The 23,267-nt window shown below is 42.2% G+C and overlaps 1 protein-coding gene across 8 annotated transcripts in view; it reads left to right on the top strand.

Moving 5' to 3' along the window:
* The window catches only part of CADM1 (cell adhesion molecule 1), a 572,409-nt gene that overhangs the window by 510,311 nt on the left and 38,831 nt on the right, over positions 1-23,267 (top strand). For 4 of the 8 annotated variants that reach the window (XM_069224941.1, XM_069224940.1, XM_069224943.1 and 1 more), the window contains 2 exons: positions 336-508; positions 6,300-6,377. In XM_069224941.1, the coding sequence (XP_069081042.1) occupies positions 336-508; positions 6,300-6,377 (251 nt within the window). The remainder of the gene's footprint in view (positions 1-335; positions 509-6,299; positions 6,378-23,267) is intronic. The other 4 variants (XM_069224945.1, XM_069224944.1, XM_069224947.1 and 1 more) reach the window with 1 other exon arrangement.

Genomic DNA, 23,267 nt, shown 5'->3' with positions numbered 1-23,267 from the left:
GCCTTATGGTAATGCTATCTGTCTTGTTCTACTTATTCCACCTCGATTTTCTGTCTTCATTTTATTCTCTTCTCTGCTCACTCTCCACCGTATTATATTCAATTATTTTTTCCAACTACTTCAATGCCCTTTTTTAAATCTTTTTCATGTTCTACTTTTTTCTTACCCCCGTCCTTTCACTCTAATTTTCATTGTAATTGTATTTTTTATGCTCTTTTATTTTTTATCCGTCCCTGGTTCTGTTGTTATTTCTTGGGTCTTCCGCCCCCTTACCTGTGTTGCTTGCCCCTTATCTTTACGTCACAACAAACGTGCTCTCCTTCTCCCCTCTTCAGACCTGAGAAGATCCGATGGCTGCGACTCGAGGATAGTATCCCGGAAAATGCCATTTTGTCGGGAGCCAACCTCCTTATTAACAACCTCAGCAAAACCGACAACGGGACGTATCGCTGCGAGGCCTCCAACTCGGTGGGGACGTCGTGGGCGGACTATGTGCTGTATGTGTACGGTACGTGACGCAGGCTACTGCACTGACCTACACCTGCATCTCGTGGTGGAGAACAGCAGCTGGTGCAAGCAACCATTTCTCTGCGACGTGTGGGGTTTTAGATTCAAAATGGCAAATGTTCATATGGAGAAGTTGTTTTTCAAGGGACTTCCCAAAGCTTCTAACTCGTCACAGCAATCAGAACACATCTCGTGCAAAGGAGCTATGTATATTTGGCTGACCGTTTACAGACTAGTGCGAGATTAAGCTGTGTATGTCGGTTACGTTACCTTAAGGGGTGATCACTGGAACCAAGCTGTACTTTGCTGAAAAGACCTAAACAGGCCAAATCCGGCCTTGGGCTGCTTGTGTTACGGTTCAGAGAGGACCAGGCTTGGCAGATAGGGCTAGACTGTTACAATTCGAGCAGGAAAAAGGCTTATTTGCATACGGCTGAGGTGACATGGGTGAAATAAAAAGAAATGTGGAGTCCAGCGGCTGAACTTAATCAAGTCATTTAATCCATCACTTGTTTATATTTGGCCGGGTTTGTGTGGCATGTGATGGGTTAAGGCCTCAGACATCATGTGACGTCTTTGGGGGAGGGTGGTCTGCGTGACAGGTTACACCTTGAGTGGTCTATCTATCACTTGAACACTAAGGTGTGGTGTATGAAATTGGACTTGTGGTGGAGTGAGGTAAGGGGCCTTTACAGCAAGTGACTGCTGGAAATATTGTGTGTATTTGATGGTTGAGGGTCAAGGTGAGACCTTAGACGACATGACACAGCTGGATGTCTTTATGGTATGTGACAGCTGAGGTTTTGTGCTCTCTGCCTTGCGGTGGATGGAGGTATTTGTGGCCCGCAGTGTCTCAAGTTCTGTGTGACAGCTATGGTTTCCTGCTGTTGTGGTGGTGACCGAGGTGTTTGTAGCCGTCTTGTTGGAATATGTGTGCAAGTAATGTGTGTAGGTGGGAGCGCATACAGGCAGGGTTGATGTCGTGGGGGGGTTCTGTTCGGGTCTCTACTGGGCTGTGAGCGCGATCCCTATGTAACCACTTTATCCACCAAATCCCTACACTTGTAAAAAGTGCGCCCTGCTGCCAGAAAAGAGAAATTGTAGGACAAAAGTCCGCCGACCGGGGTTCAGCTTCTCAAAACATCTTCTGCCTCTCTAAAGATGACACGTGAGTCAATGCACCTGCTACACGCAAATCACACATAGCTAATAAAACCGCATCTTGCTTCGAGGTCGATAATACGTGGGCTATTGGGTTGGGTAGTCAGAACCCCTGCTGAACACAGCGATATGAAACTGCAGTTTGTTATAGAAAGCACTGTACAGAAATATGTTTTTAATAATTTCGTACAATACGGAGAAGGAGTTGGGTGAGATGGTCACATTGTTTGTTTCTTACTGACAGGAGAAAAAAAACAGATCTGCTGTCTGCATTTGAGTCTAAAAACGGAACATATCCATCAATTTGAGCATGACATTTGCCTTGTAAAGATTATTTTTAAGGCAGCCCTATTCTGCGGCGTGTTCCAGCTTCTGCGCACATTTTTTTCCTCTCTGCACTTGCAGCTCTCCGCGGGGGATGCAGGCTCCATCTCCCGGCCCCCTCGGTGCTTTTAATCATGTCTGACATAATTGCTTCACGGAAATGGACCAGTGCTATCTCGCGCTCTCCCGGATCCCTGTTGGCGGGCGGAGTCCCGGGGTTGGGGGCGGCCAAGCGGTGCACATAGTGCACTGGTAACCTTTTCTATGTTAATTTAAATGCCCATGGATGTCTGCAGAAATCCAAATATGTGCCAGGAGGGTAATGTATGTGCCTCGTCTTCAGCGTGCCCCCCCTCAACCAAGCATGGTTCGTCTACTGTCCCTGCCTGTCCCACCCTTACATGGGCCAAGGGATGGTCCTCCTATCCAGAGCTGCTTCACCTCGGCTGGTGCAGGTCTTCTGCTCTACACATCCTAAACGAGATACCCATCCTTTGTAGCTGCAGTCACATAAAGAAAAATGATGGGCTCACCCACTGCAGAATGTGATGAGGGAATGTCCCACAGATATCCATTGGCTTTGGGCTGAATTGGGAGTCCCCTGAGGGTTGCCCCTCCCTGCACGGCAGGGGCTTCTCTCCTTTTTGAGGTACCCTTCTGAGTCTGGCTCTTGCCCCCATCCCCAAAACCCCCAAGATCATTTATCTGCATCTCCCCACCTTCTTTTAGGTATCCTGCCCTTTCATCGCGCCGAGTTTGGCATTCTGCACTCTCTCCTGTTTGTCTTTGAGCACCCATGCCCAGGGCCGATCTCATGCAGTCCCCCATAAGACTGATCGCCTGCACCTCTGTGTCAGTAGATTTACACTAACCCCCCGCCTGTGCTGATCATCTGAAGATGCCCCCACACCAAGGCTGCCAATCTGTACCATCTTAGTTTGGCCTTCTGTAGCTTCTGTCCCAAGGTTCATGCCCTGTAGCTCTCCCAAGACTAGTTGTTTGCACATCACCCCAATAGGTTCTGCACTGCCACTCCCTTATTTAAATATTTTCTACAGATTCCCACAACCCAGTGATGTTCCCTAGTGAAGAAAGGCTATTGGCATCCAGAACCCAGAATCTTTTAGTTGGTAACATTCAAAGCTCTACCTCTACACTCGTGCATGTGAAATGCCACCCAAAAAGGCTGTCCCTTGCACTCATCCTTTTCACCCCCTCCTGTGATGACTTATCACTGGTAGACTTTTGATACATGCGCTTCTGATAACACCAGTTGCAGAGATTGCTTCTCCGTGGTCTGGCTAACAGAAAATGTTATTTGATATTTGGGGGCTATCATGGTGGGATGATATGTCTTGTTCAGGCATTGCTTCTTTCTCCACCAGAAGGAAGTCTTAAAAATGAGTTGGTTGGGAACTTACTGAAGTTACACCTCCTTAGTCTGTTACAGTATTACTGCTGTGTTTCAAGCGTCCCAGAATTTAACAGAAGAATATTTGCGAGTTCCCTTAGTAAAGACCATGCATTTATCAAATTCAGTTTGAACCATCTTACGTTAGCGACGAGTGACCATCTAGACTTCCTTAGGCTGCTACACACCAGTATTGGCTATGGGCATCTCAATGCATAAAGCAAGAGTTGCACGAGATTTACTCTTCCTCGGTGGTGCCTCATTCATCACCATAATATGACTTCAGTTGCTAGAGGAACCTGGCTACAGCAACCAAAGTCTTCAAGGCTCACTCCTATACAGAGTGCCTAATTTGTTCGTAATTGAGCAGTTGTCTTTGTTGCCTCCAGTGCACTTCAGAGTGCCTCACTTAGAAAAATGCTTTGTGACTCCAGAGGAGTATTGAACCCAGGTCTCCCCTTCCACAGATGTTTTTATTCATAGCAAGACTTGATAAACTGCCTGTGAATGGCACATTTCTGTCTTGTTTTTTTTTTTTTTTTCCACAGGCTTCATAGTGGCGGATAAATGCCTGTCCGGGTGCTTCATTGGCTGGCCAGACACAACTATCATAATTGCCTCCCATACACAAAGGGGGAGTATGACATAATGCAAATATTCATAACCGCATAGGCTTCAATATAATCTTTAGCCACCAGTATCAATGTCCTTGTCTTCAGAGGTTCACTGGATCCTCACACGGAATTTAGTGAGAGTGCACTCATTGCCGCCTTGTAATCCAATTAGGATTTCCTCTGACTTTTCCTCGTGCCTCTTGTGCTTATAAATTCCTCTATGGATGTTTCTGAATGGTTATGTAATGGCCTATAAAATTTATGTTCGGTCTCCTAATATAAGCCCCATTTACCCCACCATAAACATTAGTGATCTCACTCATGGTGCTTGTGTCTGTAGACTTCCTGAAGATATGCATCTTGTTCAGTCTTCCAATTAATTTAAAGGGAGTTTTGTTCAAATTAGACTTAATTTCTTAAAAGTCGGTTTAAGTCAAAACCTCACGGGCCAGACTGTGGGCCACTTAGTACTGATTTAAGAAATCTTTAATGGGAATAACTCCATCTTGATTTTGAATCTATCTATATAAATTAATACATTTACAAAAAGACAAAGCATTTTATTTCATTTAGGGTCATTTATGGCGTAGAAAATTCAAGGTGCCCGATAATTACTCAGTTCAGCTAACCCCTTGTCACAATTAATCGCAATCTTAGAACTGACACATTTTTAATATTTCCAATGACTCCCAGTGCCTTGGTTTAAATGTGTGCATTTCACTTCATTTCTCTTATGGGTTAACAGCTTGCTTAAATACAAAAATGTCTTTAGTACATCAGTATTCCTGCATTTAGTAGACCTACTGGAGGCAAACTGTCCATTTCATGGTTTTTGTGATGTGGATTCACCAGTTTGCAATGTGTGTTTGATGTTTATTTCCCATCATTGCAGTTTTTTATTTCCTGCATTTGAATTAGTCATCTAAAAGTGCCTGATTGACAAATTTGTGCACTTTTTTTGTTAAGTTGTCGCACCTGTTATTGTGACAGTGGGAAGTTTGTTTTTAACTTCGTGCTACATTTGGCCGCTGTTTGTATGCAATTACATTTGTTAACGGTGATTAGCGGCTTCGATTCTTAATCTTTGCTGAGCATTGCCTGTAGGTCTTAATTGTTTTTATTATGTTACACTACTGATAGTGGTGTGTATGGTGGTGAGCGGTAAGTAGTAGGGATATGCTTCTGTTACTTTGGATTTCTTTACATGTTCCGTTATAAATCTTTTTGTATTTAAAATGCATGTTTGAAGTATGCTTATTTCTCTTTGCCATTGGAGTGTGGTAAGTTTTTTTCTGTTAATCATGAGATCAGTGGTTGGGATGGATTAAAGCCATATATAGGTGTCTGGAACTTTTGTAATTTTACTCAATTTTTTAAACTGTTAAGTGTTGGTTGTACACTATGAAATATTGATTGGAGGAAATCACCAAGAGCAGAGAAGTGTTACCCCCTTCAAACCCGTGCTCACTCATTCTCTCTTGTTTTAATGTATTGTTGCAAATACTGGAGTGCAGCACACGTCTTGAGCACACACGTCCCAGATCTCCTCAACACTATAGCTGAATACGCGAGTTAGATGACCCCGCTCACAAAACAGGAATATAAAAGCAGTCAACAGATGAATGTCTACTCCATTAAATCTGTTAGTAGAATGCCAGGGTCATGGCCCCCTACTTTATTCAAATTAGAAAGCAAATCTATAGGAACTGTGCAAGTGCTACAAAAAGAATCGTTTCTGAAAGGAAGGGTGACGAAGAAACAGGCATGTAATAGTTCTAGCCTTCTTTCATTGAGGTGCCAGCATGGAAGTAGCTGTGCTCATTTGCAAGGTGTTGCTTATTCAGTTTATAATTGAGTGTTGCGATGGATCAAGGATAAGAAATCATTAAATAATACAGCGGCAAGAAGAATCAAGGTTTCCCTGGAGCAGAACTGTTCGCCATATGAATGAAGTCAATGTCGACACCAGGCGTTAATGCTTTCTTGAGGAACCTTATTCTCAGTTGTCGTGTTCTAGAGAGAGTTGCATTTCTGGGAAAAGGGTTTTGTGCACATCTGTCTTTGGATATGGTGCCATAACTACACCCTGTTTCCCCCACAGTTCAATCTGAACGCTTCAACTGATTTCCTTTAGAACAAAGACAAACACTGCATTGTTCCTTCCCTTCGCTCCCTTTTTATTTCTCATTGTGACTCATTGTTGTGTTCAGCATGCTGGCATTTTTTTAATTTCATTTTTAATTTGGCTTTTTGTTCTCCTTTTTGTTTTGTTTTTCATCCAGATCCCCTCACAACTCTCCCACCTCCCACAACAACCACCACCACCTCCACTACCAACACCATCCTCATGATCATCACAGGTACGGTAGACGTCATGACCATTTACCGCTGCTTTAATGTTTCTCATTGCTTTAATACCAGGCTGAAGTCAAGAGATATTGTGTTGCCTATGCCCCAGTACCTATAACCACAGAAACCAAGTCTCTTTTAGGTGTGGAATTAGTTGTTGGAAGCATGTAAGCACCCATGTTCCTTTCATTGCTTGCTGCATTCAAAGCGTGCATTAAACCCCCCCCTCCCCAAGTATTGTTTAGAGTAACCCACTGGTTCACCTTGAATTCCTCGCATTAAATCCTGACTGATTGGTCATCTAAGGATTTCAGTTAGTCTGGGGGGAACAGACTTAGGTGCAATGGAAATCGACACGAGTCCACTTTTAGTTAATTATTATAAATTTTTTTTTAAAATTTGATTTATTGAAGCATATAGTTGAGCTGTGAAAACCTAAAGATTGGAAGAATGCACTTGGGAGATGCAAGCAAGGCGAAGTGGGTTGAATGTTTAAGCTAGTAATCACCCATCAAGTTATTGTGCACCACAGGTAAACACTTCAGTCTGGTGGAAACTTTTTAAAATTCGAATTCTTCATTCCGAAAGCTGACCACTGATAATGTGATCCAAATCAAGAGCATTAATACAATTAACAGTATGAACTTGCATTCTGAATAGCTTCTCTGCTAGTTGTACCTTGAATAATGTTTCAAATGTTGCCCTTTGAGAAACTGGTATGTGCATCTATTTACACTTCTTCAGTACTGTTTTATCTTAGTGCCATTTTAAAGTGTTTCCACACCGACTAGCTCGTTTTCATTACCCAGGAAGATTGCCGACAATCGAGCAGGGTGGAAACACTAGCCCTGTATCCATTATTATATTATATGTGTGGGTTTATGCAGTTTAAAACATCATCTTCTCCATGTTGTGTTGATTTTATAACAGTCAAGCCCTCCTGATTAATGGCCCCAAAACGAATCCCATAAAATATGTGCTCGTGTTTCACCCCAATAAAATAGACAGTTTCACACTATGTGGAATTCTGTCACTTCCATTACACATATTTACTGCTTTGTAATGTTTGAGGATTTCACTTTCGCAATTTCTGATCTGCGAGTTCACTTTCATTCTGTTGGATTGTGAATTTAGCCAATCTATAGTTTCATTTAAAAAAAATAGTGAACGCCTCTTTCTCTACCTCAAACATTTTTTTATACTTTGCAGTAAGAATGTTACTCTCCTAGCCCATTTCCGCGCTGAAATAATGAAACATGAAATTATGGTCAAATACAAGTTAAAAACCCATAATATTCTACAACATCATTCATTTTAGATTGCATAATTTACAGACCCTTGGAAATGCAAGAGTGTGAGCTGCGCAGACCTCTCCCCACGGGGCAGGTTACCAGTTAAGGCTCTGCTAACTGCAAAATTTAGTTTGTACTAACTACACATGAGCTCAGCATGTAAGTAAATCTGCATTCTTATTATCCCCAATGTTCATTATATATATATATATATATATATATATATATATATATATATATATATATATATATATATATATATATATATATACAGGGAGTGCAGAATTATTAGGCAAATGAGTATTTTGACCACATCATCCTCTTTATGCATGTTGTCTTACTCCAAGCTGTATAGGCTCGAAAGCCTACTACCAATTAAGCATATTAGGTGATGTGCATCTCTGTAATGAGAAGGGGTGTGGTCTAATGACATCAACACCCTATATCAGGTGTGCATAATTATTAGGCAACTTCCTTTCCTTTGGCAAAATGGGTCAAAAGAAGGACTTGACAGGCTCAGAAAAGTCAAAAATAGTGAGATATCTTGCAGAGGGATGCAGCACTCTTAAAATTGCAAAGCTTCTGAAGCGTGATCATCGAACAATCAAGCGTTTCATTCAAAATAGTCAACAGGGTCGCAAGAATCATGTGGAAAAACCAAGGCGCAAAATAACTGCCCATGAACTGAGAAAAGTCAAGCGTGCAGCTGCCACGATGCCACTTGCCACCAGTTTGGCCATATTTCAGAGCTGCAACATCACTGGAGTGCCCAAAAGCACAAGGTGTGCAATACTCAGAGACATGGCCAAGGTAAGAAAGGCTGAAAGACGACCACCACTGAACAAGACACACAAGCTGAAACGTCAAGACTGGGCCAAGAAATATCTCAAGACTGATTTTTCTAAGGTTTTATGGACTGATGAAATGAGAGTGAGTCTTGATGGGCCAGATGGATGGGCCCGTGGCTGGATTGGTAAAGGGCAGAGAGCTCCAGTCCGACTCAGACGCCAGCAAGGTGGAGGTGGAGTACTGGTTTGGGCTGGTATCATCAAAGATGAGCTTGTGGGGCCTTTTCGGGTTGAGGATGGAGTCAAGCTCAACTCCCAGTCCTACTGCCAGTTCCTGGAAGACACCTTCTTCAAGCAGTGGTACAGGAAGAAGTCTGCATCCTTCAAGAAAAACATGATTTTCATGCAGGACAATGCTCCATCACACGCGTCCAAGTACTCCACAGCGTGGCTGGCAAGAAAGGGTATAAAAGAAGGAAATCTAATGACATGGCCTCCTTGTTCACCTGATCTGAACCCCATTGAGAACCTGTGGTCCATCATCAAATGTGAGATTTACAAGGAGGGAAAACAGTACACCTCTCTGAACAGTGTCTGGGAGGCTGTGGTTGCTGCTGCACGCAATGTTGATGGTGAACAGATCAAAACACTGACAGAATCCATGGATGGCAGGCTTTTGAGTGTCCTTGCAAAGAAAGGTGGCTATATTGGTCACTGATTTGTTTTTGTTTTGTTTTTGAATGTCAGAAATGTATATTTGTGAATGTTGAGATGTTATATTGGTTTCACTGGTAATAATAAATAATTGAAATGGGTATATATTTTTTTTTGTTAAGTTGCCTAATAATTATGCACAGTGATAGTCACCTGCACACACAGATATCCCCCTAACATAGCTAAAACTAAAAACAAACTACAAACTACTTCAAAAAATATTCAGCTTTGATATTAATGAGTTTTTTGGGTTCATTGAGAACATGGTTGTTCAATAATAAAATTAATCCTCAAAAATACTACTTGCCTAATAATTCTGCACTCCCTGTATATACATATATATATGTTCGATGGCATGTGTAGCTGCAGATACACATGCTGTGCATATCCTGCCATCTAGTGTTGGGCTCGGAGTGTTACAAGTTGTTTTTCTTCGAAGAAGTCTTTTCGAGTCACGAGATCGAGGGACTCCTCCTGTTTCGGCTCCATTGCGCATGGGTGTCGACTCCATCTTAGATTGTTTTCTTTCCGCCATCGGGTTCGGACGTGTTCCTCTTCGCTCCGTGTTTCGGTTCGGAAAGTTAGTTACATATCGGAAAATTCGACTATTGTTTGCGTTCGGTATCGGGTTAGTTAACGCAGATCGACACCAAATTTTGAAGAGCTCCGGTGGCCCTTCGGGGTTTCGATTCCCCGACGGGGCCTGGTCGGCCCGACCACAAGCGTCTACAAGACTAATGGAATGGACCCCATTCCGCTTCTGCCACGAATGCCACAACAAGTATCCTTACACAGATCAACATTTGGTCTGTAATTTGTGTTTGTCTCCTGAACACAAAGAGGATACCTGTGAGGCCTGTCGAGCGTTTCGGTTGAGGAAAACACTGAGGGACCGGAGAGCAAGAAGGCTTCAAATGGTGTCAGCGCCATCAGGACACCACGACTTGGAGGAAGAAGAAACCTTCTCCATTGCTGACTCGGACGAGGCCGAAACAGAACAGACGCTGAAAACCGTGAGTAAAACAGCCCCGGCCAAAACTCACGTAAAAATCATCAAAGCCCAGGGGACGCCACCGCCGGCAGGCCATGGCTTAACCCAAAAAATCGGTGACCGTCCATCGGCACCGAAAAAGGGCACACATGTGTCGAAGTCATCCGACTCCTGTCGAGATACCGGCACAGAACAGACTCGGCCCGAGACACTGGTTCAGAACAATCTCGACATCGAGATACCGGCACCGAGATGAGTCGGCACCGAGAGATCGGAGCACCGAAACTCAAAAAAGTGGCTTCGGAGCCGAAAAAGACTGTTGAAAAGGTTTCGATACCGAAACATCCGGCTTCGGAGCCGAAAACAAGTTCCTACACCGAGGAACAAGGGCTTTCCACACAAATGCAAAGCCATAAATTCGGACAAGAGCTAGAAGCAGGTTAGCCAGATTATACACAGAGAAGGCTCCATATCCAAAAGGAGACGGGGATGTAAGAACTCTCCCTCCTATAAGGATGAAAAGGAAACTTGCTTTCCAAGATAAATATAAACAACCACAGGCAAAGGTGGCAAAACAAGTAACTCCGCCACCATCACCACAGCGCTCACCGCAACCATCACCAATTGCTAGCCCACCTATGATGCAGTCTCCAACGACACAGGGATGAGCCAAGATGACCCAGATGCATGGGATCTTTATGATGCGCCTGTGTCAGATAATAGTCCAGACTGTTATCAGCAAGACCATCACCACCTGAAGACAGTACTGCTTACACACAGGTGGTGTCCAGAGCAGCTGCTTTTCACAGCGTGACACTGCACGCTGAACCGATTGAAGACGACTTTTTATTTAATACTCTGTCGTCTACACATAGTCCGTACCAGAGTCTTCCGATATTACCGGGAATGTTGAAACACGCAAAGCAAGTATTTCAAGAACCCGTAAAAGGCAGAGCCATCACTCCTAGGGTGGAGAAAAAGTACAAGCCTCCCTCACCAGACCCTATGTACATCACGTAGCAACTGACACCTGACTCAGTAGTAGGCGCAGCACGTAAAAGGGCGAATTCACACACCTCCGGAGATGCACCACCACCTGACAAAGAAAGTCGCAAGTTCGACGCAGCGGGAAAAAGAGTGGCAGCACAAGCAGCCAATCAATGGCGCATTGCCAATTCACAGGCTTTGCTGTCAATATATGACAGAGCCCACTGGGATGAAATGCAGCACTTTATTGAACATCTGCCCAAAGAATTCCAAAAGCGTGCACAACAAGTGGTGCAAGAGGGCCAAAGTATCTCGAATAACCAGATACGATCGCTAATGGACGCAGCAGACACAGCTGCAAGAACTGTAAATACAGCGGTCACAATTTGGAGACACGCATGGCTACGCACCTCAGGATTCAAGCCCGAAATCCAACAAGCTGTGCTTAATATGCCTTTTAATGGACATCAGTTGTTTGGGCCGGAAGTGGACACAGCAATCGAGAAGCTGAAAAAGGATACAGATACGGCCAAGGCCATGGGCGCGCTCTATTCCCCACAGAGCAGAGGCACTTTTAGGCAGACACAATTTAGAGGGGGGTTTCGGGGCCAAACCACAGAACCCTCAACCTCACAAACCAGGCCCACATACCAGAGCCAGTATCAGAGAGGAGGCTTTCGGGGACAATACAGAGGTGGACAGTTCCCTAAAACTAGAGGGAAGTTCCAAAGACCCCTCAAAACAAACAGTGACATCAGTGTCACAAATCCCCAACACATAACACCAGTGGGGGGGAGACTAACAGATTTTTTACCAAAATTGGGAGGAAATAACAACAGACTCGTGGGTCCTAGCCATCATCCAACATGGTTATTGCATAGAATTCCTACAATTACCACCAAATGTGCCTCCAAGAACAAACAACATGTCCAAACAACACATGGATCTATTACAGGTAGAGGTCCAAGCGTTGTTACAAAAAGATGCAATAGAACTAGTACCCAATCATCAGAAAGGAACAGGGGTTTACTCCCTGTACTTTCTCATACCCAAAAAGGACAAAACTCTAAGACCCATATTAGATCTCAGTACACTAAATCTTTACATCAAATCAGATCACTTTCACATGGTGACACTTCAAGACGTAATCCCCTTGCTCAAACAACAAGACGACATTAGATCTCAAGGATGCGTACTTCCATATACCCATACATCCTTCACACAGGAAATACTTAAGGTTTGTAATCCAAGGAGTACATTACCAGTTCAAAGTGTTACCATTCGGGATAACAACAGCACCAAGGGTATTTACAAAATGCCTTGCAGTAGTAGCAGCACATATCAGAAGACAGCACATACACGTATTTCCGTATCTAGACGATTGGTTAATCAAAACCAACACACAAGAACAGTGTTTTCAACACACAAAATACGTCATAGAAACCCTTCACAAACTAGGTTTCTCACTAAACTACCAAAAATCACACCTACAGCTGTGTCAAATACAACAATACTTAGGAGCAACAATCAACACAAAAAAAGGGATTGCCACTCCAAGTCCACAAAGGGTACAAGCATTCCAAAACGTAATACAAAACATGCACCCAAACCAGAGGTATCAGGTAAAATTAGTGATGAAACTACTAGGCATGATGTCCTCATGCATAGCCATTGTCCCAAACGCAAGATTACACATGCGGACCTTGCAACAGTGCCTAGCAACACAATGGACACAAGCACAGGGTCAACTAAAGATCTAGTGTTGATAGACCGCAAAACACACACCTCGCTACAATGGTGGAATCATATAAATTTAAATCAAGGGCGGACTTTCCAGGACCCAGTGCCTCCATACGTGATCACAACAGATGCTTCCATGGTAGGGTGGGGAGCACACCTCAACCAACACAGCATCCAGGGACAATGGGACACTCAGCAGAAACAACTTCACATAAATCAGCTAGAACTACTAGCAGTGTTTCTAGCGTTGAAAGCATTTCAACCGCTAATAGCCCACAAACACATTCTTGTCAAAACAGACAACATGACAACAATGTATTACTTAAATAAACAGGGAGGCACACACTCATCACAACTGTGTCTCTTAGCACAGAAAATTTGGCGAATCACAATCACATTCACCTAATAGCGCAATACATCCCAGGAATTCAAAACCAGTTGGCAGACAATCTCATTCGAGATCACCAACAGATCCACGAATGGGAACTTCATCCCCAGATACTACAAACCTACTTCAAAAACTGGGGAACACCGCAAATAGACCTATTCGCAACAAAAGAAAACGCAAAATGCCAAAACTTCGCATCCAGGTACCCACAGCCTCACTCCAAGGGCAATGTGTAATGGATGAGTTGGTCAGGGATATTTGCTTATACTTTTCCCCCTCTCCCACTCATTCCATATCTAGTAAACAAACTGAGTCAAAACAAACTCAAACTAATACTAATAGCACCAACTTGGGCACGACAAACTTGGTACACAACACTACTAGACCTGTCAGTAGTGCCTCTTATCAAACTACCAAACAGACCAGATCTGTTAACTCAACACAAACAGCAGATCAGACACCCGAATCCAGCATCGCTCAATCTAGCAATCTGGCTCCTGAAGTCTTAGAATTAGGACATCTAAACCTCACACAGGAATGTATGGAGGTCATCAAACAGGCTAGAAAACCTACTACAAGACACTGCTACGCAAATAAATGGAAACAATTTGTTTATTACTGTCATAATAATCAAATTCAACCATTACACACGTCCTCTACACACATTGTAAGCTACTTACTACACTTACAAAAATCTAAGTTAGCTTTTTCATCCATTAAAATACATCTCACAGCAATTTCAGCTTATCTGCAAATTACACATTCAACTTCACTATTTAGGATCCTAGTCATAAAAGCTTTTATGGAGGGTCTAAAAAGGATCATTCCACCGAGAACACCATCAGTTCCTTCGTGGAACCTCAATATTGTATTAACAAGACTCATGGGTCCACCATTCGAACTCATGCACTCTTATGAAATGCAATACTTAACTTGGAAAGTAGCCTTCCTAATAGCTATCACATGTCTCAGAAGAGTAAGTGAAATACAAGCCTTTACCATAAAGGAACCCTTTATACAAATACACAAACAAAGTGGTTCTACGTACAAATCCCAAATTTTTGCCAAAAGTTATATCACCGTTCCACTTAAACCAAACTGTGGAACTCCCAGTGTTTTTTCCACAACCAGACTCTGTAGCTGAAAGAGCATTACATACATTAGACATAAAAAGAGCTCTTATGTACTACATTGATAGACCCAAACAGTTTCACAAAACAATTGTTAGTAGCTTACCAAAAACCTCATACAGGAAATCCAGTATCCAAACAAGGCATTGCCAGATGGATAGTTAAATGTATTCAAACCTGTTATGTTAAAGCTAAGAGAGAACTGCCTATTACACCAAAGGCACACTCCACTAGAAAGAAAGGCGCCACAATGGCCTTTCTAGGAAATATACCAATGACAGAAATCTGTAAGGCAGCCGCATGGTCTACGCCTCATACATTCACTAAACATTACTGCGTGGATGTGTTAACAACACAACAAGCCACAGTAGGACAAGCAGTACTAAGAACTTTAATTCAAACAACTTCAACTCCTACAGGCTAAACCGCCGCTTTTGGGGAGATAACTGCTTAATAGTCTATGCACAGCATGTGTATCTGCAGCTACACATGCCATAGAACGGAAAATGTCACTTACCCAGTGTACATCTGTTCGTGGCATGAGACGCAGATTCACATGCGCCCTCCCACCTCCCCGGGAGCCTGTAGCCGGTGTAAGTTTATTAAAATTAAATACATTTGTAAATATAATACTTTTAGTCACATTATGTACATGCATACTTACTCCATTGCATGGGCATTATTACTATATACACAACTCCTACCTCACCCTCTGCGTGGAAAACAATCTAAGATGGAGTCGACGCCCATGCGCAATGGAGCCGAAATGGGAGGAGTCCCTCGATCTCGTGACTCGAAAAGACTTCTTCGAAGAAAAACAACTTGTAACACTCCGAGCCCAACACTAGACGGCGGGATATGCACAGCATGTGAATCTGCAGCGTCTCATGCCACAAACAGATGTACACTGGGTAAGTGACATTTTCCATATATATATATATATATATATATGTATATATATATTGATTGGAATATGTTAACGTACTATGCTCTCAAGCACTAATCTAAACTGGTAACCAGTTTGCCCACAAAACGACTTCATTGACATCTTAAAATTATTTGTGAGTGAGCGTATCGCATTCCTGTGCCTTATTCATCATTCTCTTCTTGTGTGGTGTTTAGCTCATTACCCCTTGAAGTCAAGGCAGTGACTTGTTTAAGGCTGAATAAAAGCAGATCTCTTCCATGGGCTTGCTGTTTGTTGTGTCGTGACGACACACCATTTTAAGAGTTTATACTTGACCCTGTGGAAACACTGGCCATTAGTCTTTTCAGCTACGTATAAAACCCAAGCCCTTTTCGCTTTGCAAAAGCTTGCTTAGTCGTATTGGACTTGCCCTGTCCCCTCCTTGCTATGCATCTGTGCTTGGTGCCGGTGTCCATGTCATCACTTCAGCTCTCTTGAGTAGATAGGGAAACGGCTGATTAAAGAATGTTGCTGTAAGCCCATTCAGGTTTAGTGTTTTCTACATCTGGGAGACGGGAACCCCTGCATGAAAACCCTCACTCCAAACTCGTAGGAATCGTGCACAAATCCCTTGTCCTACAAAACCCCACAACTACTGTTGACTGGCTGATAATCACAGCAGAATGGAAATTGAAGTATGTGTTCTTATAATCTAATCAATTTTGGATGATAATGCTCAGGTTGTTAAAAGTAGGGACTTGTTTAGTACCACATATTTTTCCTGGTTTTATTGTTCACATAAAAACTTTAGGACCTTTGTGTTCCTAACCTAGAACAGTGATCTCCCCTTCCATCTCCCATATAAAAATAGCACCATTTAGAGAAGGCAAACATTTTATCCCTGCCACCCTGGTATGGCAGTACAGCAAACAAGCCTAAATCTTTATGAAAACCATGTATTACCTGGAGAAGACTATCAGTTGAACCTTTCCTGTGTAAGGCTCTGCCTTATCTAACAGAAGCGAAACACAACGTGATTATCCAGTGTAGGGACTGGCCCTACCTGGAGAAGGGTAACTGTGAAAACCTCACACATGGCATGACAGTGGAACACTCAAACCTTCCTTTCATCCATGCAATGAAAACCTGGATATCGCAACCACCTCAAAACTTTAATGTGTGAAAATGACACCTATTACGAGAGTATTTATTTATACACATATATATATATAATATAGTCTTTCTCTTTTAGATCTTTCAGAAATAAGCACAGCTCAGAGCTTTTCTTGTGTACAGAAAAAACATAAATAAGTGAAGACCACCACCTCAAAGCTTTCTGTGGTAGGGAACAATTATTGTGAACAATTATTGAGAGAAAGAACAGCCAATCAAGTCCTCAATGGGGAAAGTGCCATAATCACTCACTGTCCACTGTGGGGTAACCGTATTAACAAAGCAGGGTTCTTAGACTTGTGACTTATATGAAGAATGAATCACTCTCAAAGCACAGTAAGATTCTGAGGTTAAAGGCTTTTTATCTAATTATATTGATTTTAACTTTTTAATTTGATTGATTTCAAATCTTGATATATTATCTTCCTTATACATGTATACCCTGTCTATGTATTTATCTATATAGTTATTACTTTACTCCTACTGTAGAACAAGAAAAAAACCTTTGACTGTCTCCAATGCACTACTCTGCCTCATCCTAAACTTGTCACAATATATCCTCTACTTCCACTCTTTGACTTGGCCCAAATCTTATTCTGCTACTATGATCTCCAAGATTACCCCTTTTAGCCTCTTCCCTCCTCTATCTCTCCTTCGTTTACCCCAAACCTCTTTTACTACTATGATTTCCCAAATAATTTTCTAGATTATCACCTCACGTATCCCTCCTTTGACTCATCCCAAACCTCATTTTACTATTATGAGCTCCCTAATCCCTCTCTAGACTCTTCTCCATCCCTCCATGAGCCTGTTCAGTACAACTAACTGACTTGCATGTCCACTTCTCAAATTAACAAATCCTATTTCTCTTTACTATTCCACCACAAATACTTTGTGGGTTCCGCAGTAGCATGCTACACTCCAAAAAATGCGTCAACACCTTATCAGGGTCAGTAAGCAGTATATAAATACAATTACAATTTTTGGTTGAAAGATGCACATACTTTTTAAGTTAATTGTTTTCTATACTATTGTCTGAACACCATACTAAGGGCCTGATTTAGAGTTTGGCGGACGGGTTACTCCATGACAGTGGTGGCGTATATCCCAGCCACCAAAATCTAAACCACAAAGGATAGAATGGGACTAAGATTTTGGCAGACAGGATTTCCATCACTGGTATAACGGAGCAACCTGTCTGCAGAGTTATAAATCAGGCCCTATGTTATTTTTTTTAGTTTTTTTTAGAAAGAAAGCTTGCTTCTTGTGGTGCCAAACAATGATCATGATAGAAGTGTCTTTTAAGGACAATATAATCTGCTGCAAGCTTTCACTGGTCTTTCAATACAGTGGAGATAGGCTACAACCCTAAACCAGTCCCTTCCCATGCCTCGAACAGAAGCAGAGCTGTCACTAAATAGTGAACCATTACTTCTTGAATCAGGCACATTGAGTAATCTTCCATGATTTTCTGAGTCTTAAATTCAAGGATGAGTGAAAAACAGATGTATTTCCTTAGGTGTGTCTCAAACATTACATACATAAGGCTTTGCCAACACCAGGTGCTACGTATGTCAGACTATACTTTGACTTCACAAACAAAATCACTCCATAACTTTGACAAAATGTTCAGGACATTGGAATAATAAAGATCTGAAGTTTCAAACATGTTTATCGCCTCTGAGTCAGGAGCAGAGTTGTGCAGACATTTGCCAGACTCGGAGTCTTTACTTCAAGAATAACATGCAGTACACATTTTTGTGGAAAAACCGCAGTTGATGTCTTAGACACAAATGTTAGGTGGCAGGCTAAACTGTCTGCAACCTGGGGGCAGGCCTGCGTTCATTGTGCTCACAAGGTGTAAACGTGCCATCTCATTGCACGAACAAGCATGACATTATCTAGGTAAAACATGGGATAACAATTGGATTTGGACGAACATTATCCGCCAAAAAGGTACGCCTGTCTTGGAATTCTTTCAGATTTCACAGTCATTAAGCACTCCGATCTGACTAGTCTTTTTCATTGTGCACCACCACTTCGAAGAAGATTGGGGTGGCCACATTTCAGGTTTCTGCAGACAGGAGTAGAATTCAAATGAAGATATTTGGGTTTGGTGTCCTTCATCTCGAACCATCTGAGATACTAAAGCCACCTATGGTTTGTGGACCATACACCTACTGGTGGCCCTGGGTGAATAGATCACAGTAAAGGAAATTAAAAGAGCCAGTCGTGGTTGAGGCCATAAGAGGCATCACGTGAATTAAGAGGTAACAACATGGCTTGAATGGTATTAGGGAACAGTGTATTCAACCAGCTTTACTGTGAAAGGTTGTGCAGTCCCTTTCTTCCTGCACACTTTGAGGCAATGCTCCTGTGCATGTACTTGCATATTTATGAGCTGTTGTGACCGCACTTGAAGAAGCCTCAGTGAATCAGTCATCAGAGCTCCTACCTGCCTTTTACAATATTGACTTTGGGGGGAGAAATGAACTGAAAGGATTACATTGAGCAGCGTGTCCATGCTGCTTGGCTTGTTGAGAAGACTACTGTTAGTCCCCGAGTCTAACTGCTTTGTATGCATCCCTTGACCCCAGTGCACATGAGGTTCCTCTGCATGCTGAGGAGACCATGCATGACTGGCATCTAAAAAGAGACCGAAGGACCTGGGGACATTCTGAGTATCTGAGTGCAGTATAACCGCAGACTTCTCTAAGCCGTCATTAACATATTTTATCCAAATGCCATTGGTGCAAGAAAGTGTAGAAGTAAGTTTGAGTAGAACAATACCGATATAAATCATAGGTGTATCTAGTAGGCAACAGCTAGTATTTTTATTAATGCAAATTCTCTGAAGATCGTCCAATGTTTACATTATGTCCACTTAATGAAGCTAAGCAACTATCGTTCCTGCCTTCCTTACCTTAACTTAGGAGTCCTGTTAGTCCAAGATCTTTCTTTCCACGCACCTCTGCTCTCAATGAGTAGGACCCCTACTTTAAACTGCACAGTAAGTGTTATTCCAGGCTTACTTTTTCCACTCCCTGTCATTATTTTTGTATAAGTAAGCTGCCTAGTTAGTCGTTGCTTTCTGCTCACTTTGGTGGGTGAAGAGCCCTTTCTGTGTAATCCATCCATGTTATTTGTTATGATTCACTGAGGAGCCGGCAGTTTTCATGTGTTTTCCATTGGATGGTGTTCCTCATGGAGGTAATGTGACGGTAAGTGCTGTGTGCTTGCAACTTTAAGCTTGAACACCCGTCTTTGCAGGGAGGAAGGCTTTTGCACATCCACAGCCTTTGATCATACAGAAATGGCAATAATTCCTATTAGGTTCCACTGATAACTTGAATTATTACTACATTGTTACTTTGAAATCACAATTTCCATAGTTCACTGCATTCCGCAGAATTATTGTAAACCTAGGCACGTATGGTCCATGGCACATGTCATAAGTTCTTCCATCGCAGAACCAAGCAGTGTTTTCGTGTTCCAGACTATGGTTGTTATTTGGCATCCTCCTGTTTGTTCCATCTGTTCCGACACATGATTTGGCCTGGTAACAAGTCTTGCTCTGTGGTGCAGTATTTGGACTTCCTTTGCAAAGTAGCTAGTGGTGATGCAGAAGCACAAACTTCTTATGACACTTGTGTCACACTAATGGTGTTTACTGCTTTTGTCACCAATGACGTATAAAAACTTGGGCTGAAGAGGCAATTTGTCTTTAGAAGCAAGTAGGATTTGCCCTTGTGCTCCAGAACCCAAGGAGAACATTGTGAACCGATGTGACGTGTTGATAATCGGTGTCCACTGCTTTTTCTTTTGTTTCAACGTGAGCCTATTCGGCTCCTTCCTGTTTCACAAATAATTCTTACAGGTTGATGACATCACAGCTGATTTTGGTTTTGGGAGGTGTGACCCTTTGGTTCCCATTCAAAATGATGACCCGTTATGTTCTGTGTTTCGTCCCCCAGTTCCTCCTCAGATCCGTCTGTTTAGGAATGCTGGGATTTATGGGGGAAGAGTTGAGGTGTAAATAACATGCACTAGCTTCACATACTAAGTAAACAAATGCTTTTGTTTTGAATTGTTTTGCTTTTTTGTGGCATGTAAGCTTTGAATTGTATACAGTAATGTGCGTCTTCTGCTATGTTGTGAATTGTCATCCTAATTTGCAGTAACACAGTTTTTTGTTAGTGGTCTAACTCCCCATCCTTCCCATTGGCCACATGTCCATAAATTTTGTGGGTTTGTGGGGCTGATAAAACGGACAGTGGTGAGCAATGTATATGCAGAATGCGGTGTTGACACTTTCTGAAGCTTGTGGAGATATCATCCAATCCGAGGGGGAGACTTTCAGGCCAATATTCCTACTTCTGAAATTGTAGGTTATGAAATTGTTACAGTGACTTGGGGGGGGGGGGGGGGGGTTAACATATTTAATCTCTGATGCCAAGAAATTAAAAATCCTAGGTTAATTATCGATTTATGGGACTGTATTTGAAGGGCAGTGTGATTTATTTTCTTTTTCTCCATGGCACCCACCATGTTTTCTTGATGACACCATCACTAGTGTTGTATGTATTTGTGGTCCATGCAGGGATTATGGGTATCCAGGGTGGCGATATGCAATTGCACCCCGTGAGGAAGTATTAAGTACAGAGTAGATTCAAGCGTTTGAGTTGGAAGGGTGGTAATAAGATCCGCGAGGAAGATATGAATGCCACCTCCCATACGTAACTGAAGTGGGATTTGTTAATTTTCAGAAATGTATCCACTCCACATCCTTCACTTTTATCTCCACACACTGAAAGTTCTTATATAACCTATGAAACGAGAAAATGTTTCTAAAAAAATATTAATTTGTTCACAAAGCCTTATGTGACTTTTAGAAATGTCTTAGTTCAGAATACTTTATTTGGTTATTTTGGAAAAAAACATAAAAGCAGCAAAAACATCCAAATGACAGATAAATAAAAACATAAATACAATAAATATGCTCAACAAAAAAGGGGCAGATATCAAACGGTCATTACATTTTATTTACGTACAGCTGACTTAAAACAGCATCCAACATGAAAGCAGACCTAGGGATTCACAAGCAAATGCAGGAAATAAAGAGCTTGGCCTGTACTAACGAAACCTATATAACTTAAGAACAGGTTTTCAGAAACTAGTTTGGACTTTGTAATATTTAGTAAAAAGACAAAATTATCCAAAGTTTGTATTGAGGACTCGTCATGGGGACACATTAAAATTGATGCTTTATCATACTGGGGTGAGGAAAAACTGAGCAGAGATATAATAGTTCCTAGCCAAAATGTGCCTAGAAGAGCTCTTTCCTAAGGCCCTGTAACCCATGTCATACATGGTTCAAGGTGATGTGATATTTGGACCATGACATAGTCCAGCAGTAAAGGTTTCCTGAATTGCGGTACTTCCCTTGATGCCACCCCGTGTTTTATGAAAAACATTTTGATGCTGGGAATGTCCGTTTTGGTCAAAGAATGGGGCATGTAAACCGTTACTGTCAACCTGTGGCTGCAGAAATAGATTGTACCTAATTTAACCAGGGAATAGAAATGTCCTTCTCACAGTTCACGCAGACTGAGATGATCTCTCATTTAAGGGTTGTATTTCTGTTAGACCAGATAGAGACCCAGAACAGTAAAGGTGTCACATTAATCGAGTCAGATACGTAGTTTAACCCTCATTCCTCGTGTAAAAAGAGGTGTGGTGTCGAAGGGGGTGGGGGAGACCAAGCAGATGCTGGCAGAATCGATTTTCCTCCACCTCAGCCTTAGTGGCGTCCCAGGACCCCCTATTCCAGAGCCCTATGATAAAACAAGTAAGCACTTCTGCATGTAAACCACTGAGAGGTTTAATTGGCCTGCCACCTAATTGTTTCGTGAAAGCAAATAAGACCCCCACAGAATGGGTAAAGCACAAACAACGGTTCTCTATACATGGTAGCCAGGATCTTTTGGGATCAAACAAAATTTCAAGATAGGGAATGTAAGTGACATATTCGATGTGCTTACCCTTGGTCCCGAAGAAATCTGTCTTAGTCAAAACCTCCACTCTTTGAAAGCAAAGTATTTGACCCTCCCACAGGTAGGGCCTTCTGAATCCGACTGCAATGAAGAAAGGACATTATACAGATTTGCGCAAGCATCATGGAAAATAATTTGCAGAATGCATTAGGCAGAGATTTAGCTGTGGTCAAGATTTTTGTTTAGTTTTTAGTATTGAGGAAAATCTAGTTCTTGGCCTGTAAAAGGAAATATGACTTACCACCCTAACCAGAATAGGCGTGTTAGATTGTTCTTCACTAAATATTACAGCCCTAGGTTACACTGGAAGTGCAGCAACAATGGGATTTAATTACATTTGCTACCTACTTGCATCATCTCAGCAAATGCAATGATTCTCCAAGCCATTAACAAAACCTGTTCTTTTTGGCGGACGTTCGAAGTCCTGCTCAGAAAACAGATTCATTGCCTTCAGAGTTACCCAGGAAAGGTTTTGTCAGTGGGTATAATGTGGGGTCTCTTGCCTAAAACAGGATGCTTTATTAAATATGAAGGATTAGGGGAAAGTCTAACTGTAATTTGCATGTGAGATAATTTAGCTTGAACAAAATCAAAGACCCAGATTCGTAAGACCGATCCCCTTACAAAGACTGAAGTCCTTCACCCTGCTTCTCTTGGCATTAAGCTGCATTACTACCTAGTATAGGAGTATCTGACAAAGGCCCTGGAGGGACAGATCCTTGCCAGTTATGCTGGAGA

This window comes from Pleurodeles waltl, chromosome 3_1 (assembly GCF_031143425.1).
Source record: "Pleurodeles waltl isolate 20211129_DDA chromosome 3_1, aPleWal1.hap1.20221129, whole genome shotgun sequence".
Lineage (NCBI taxonomy): Eukaryota > Metazoa > Chordata > Amphibia > Caudata > Salamandridae > Pleurodeles > Pleurodeles waltl.
This window is presented reverse-complemented; position numbering and strand designations above follow the sequence as displayed.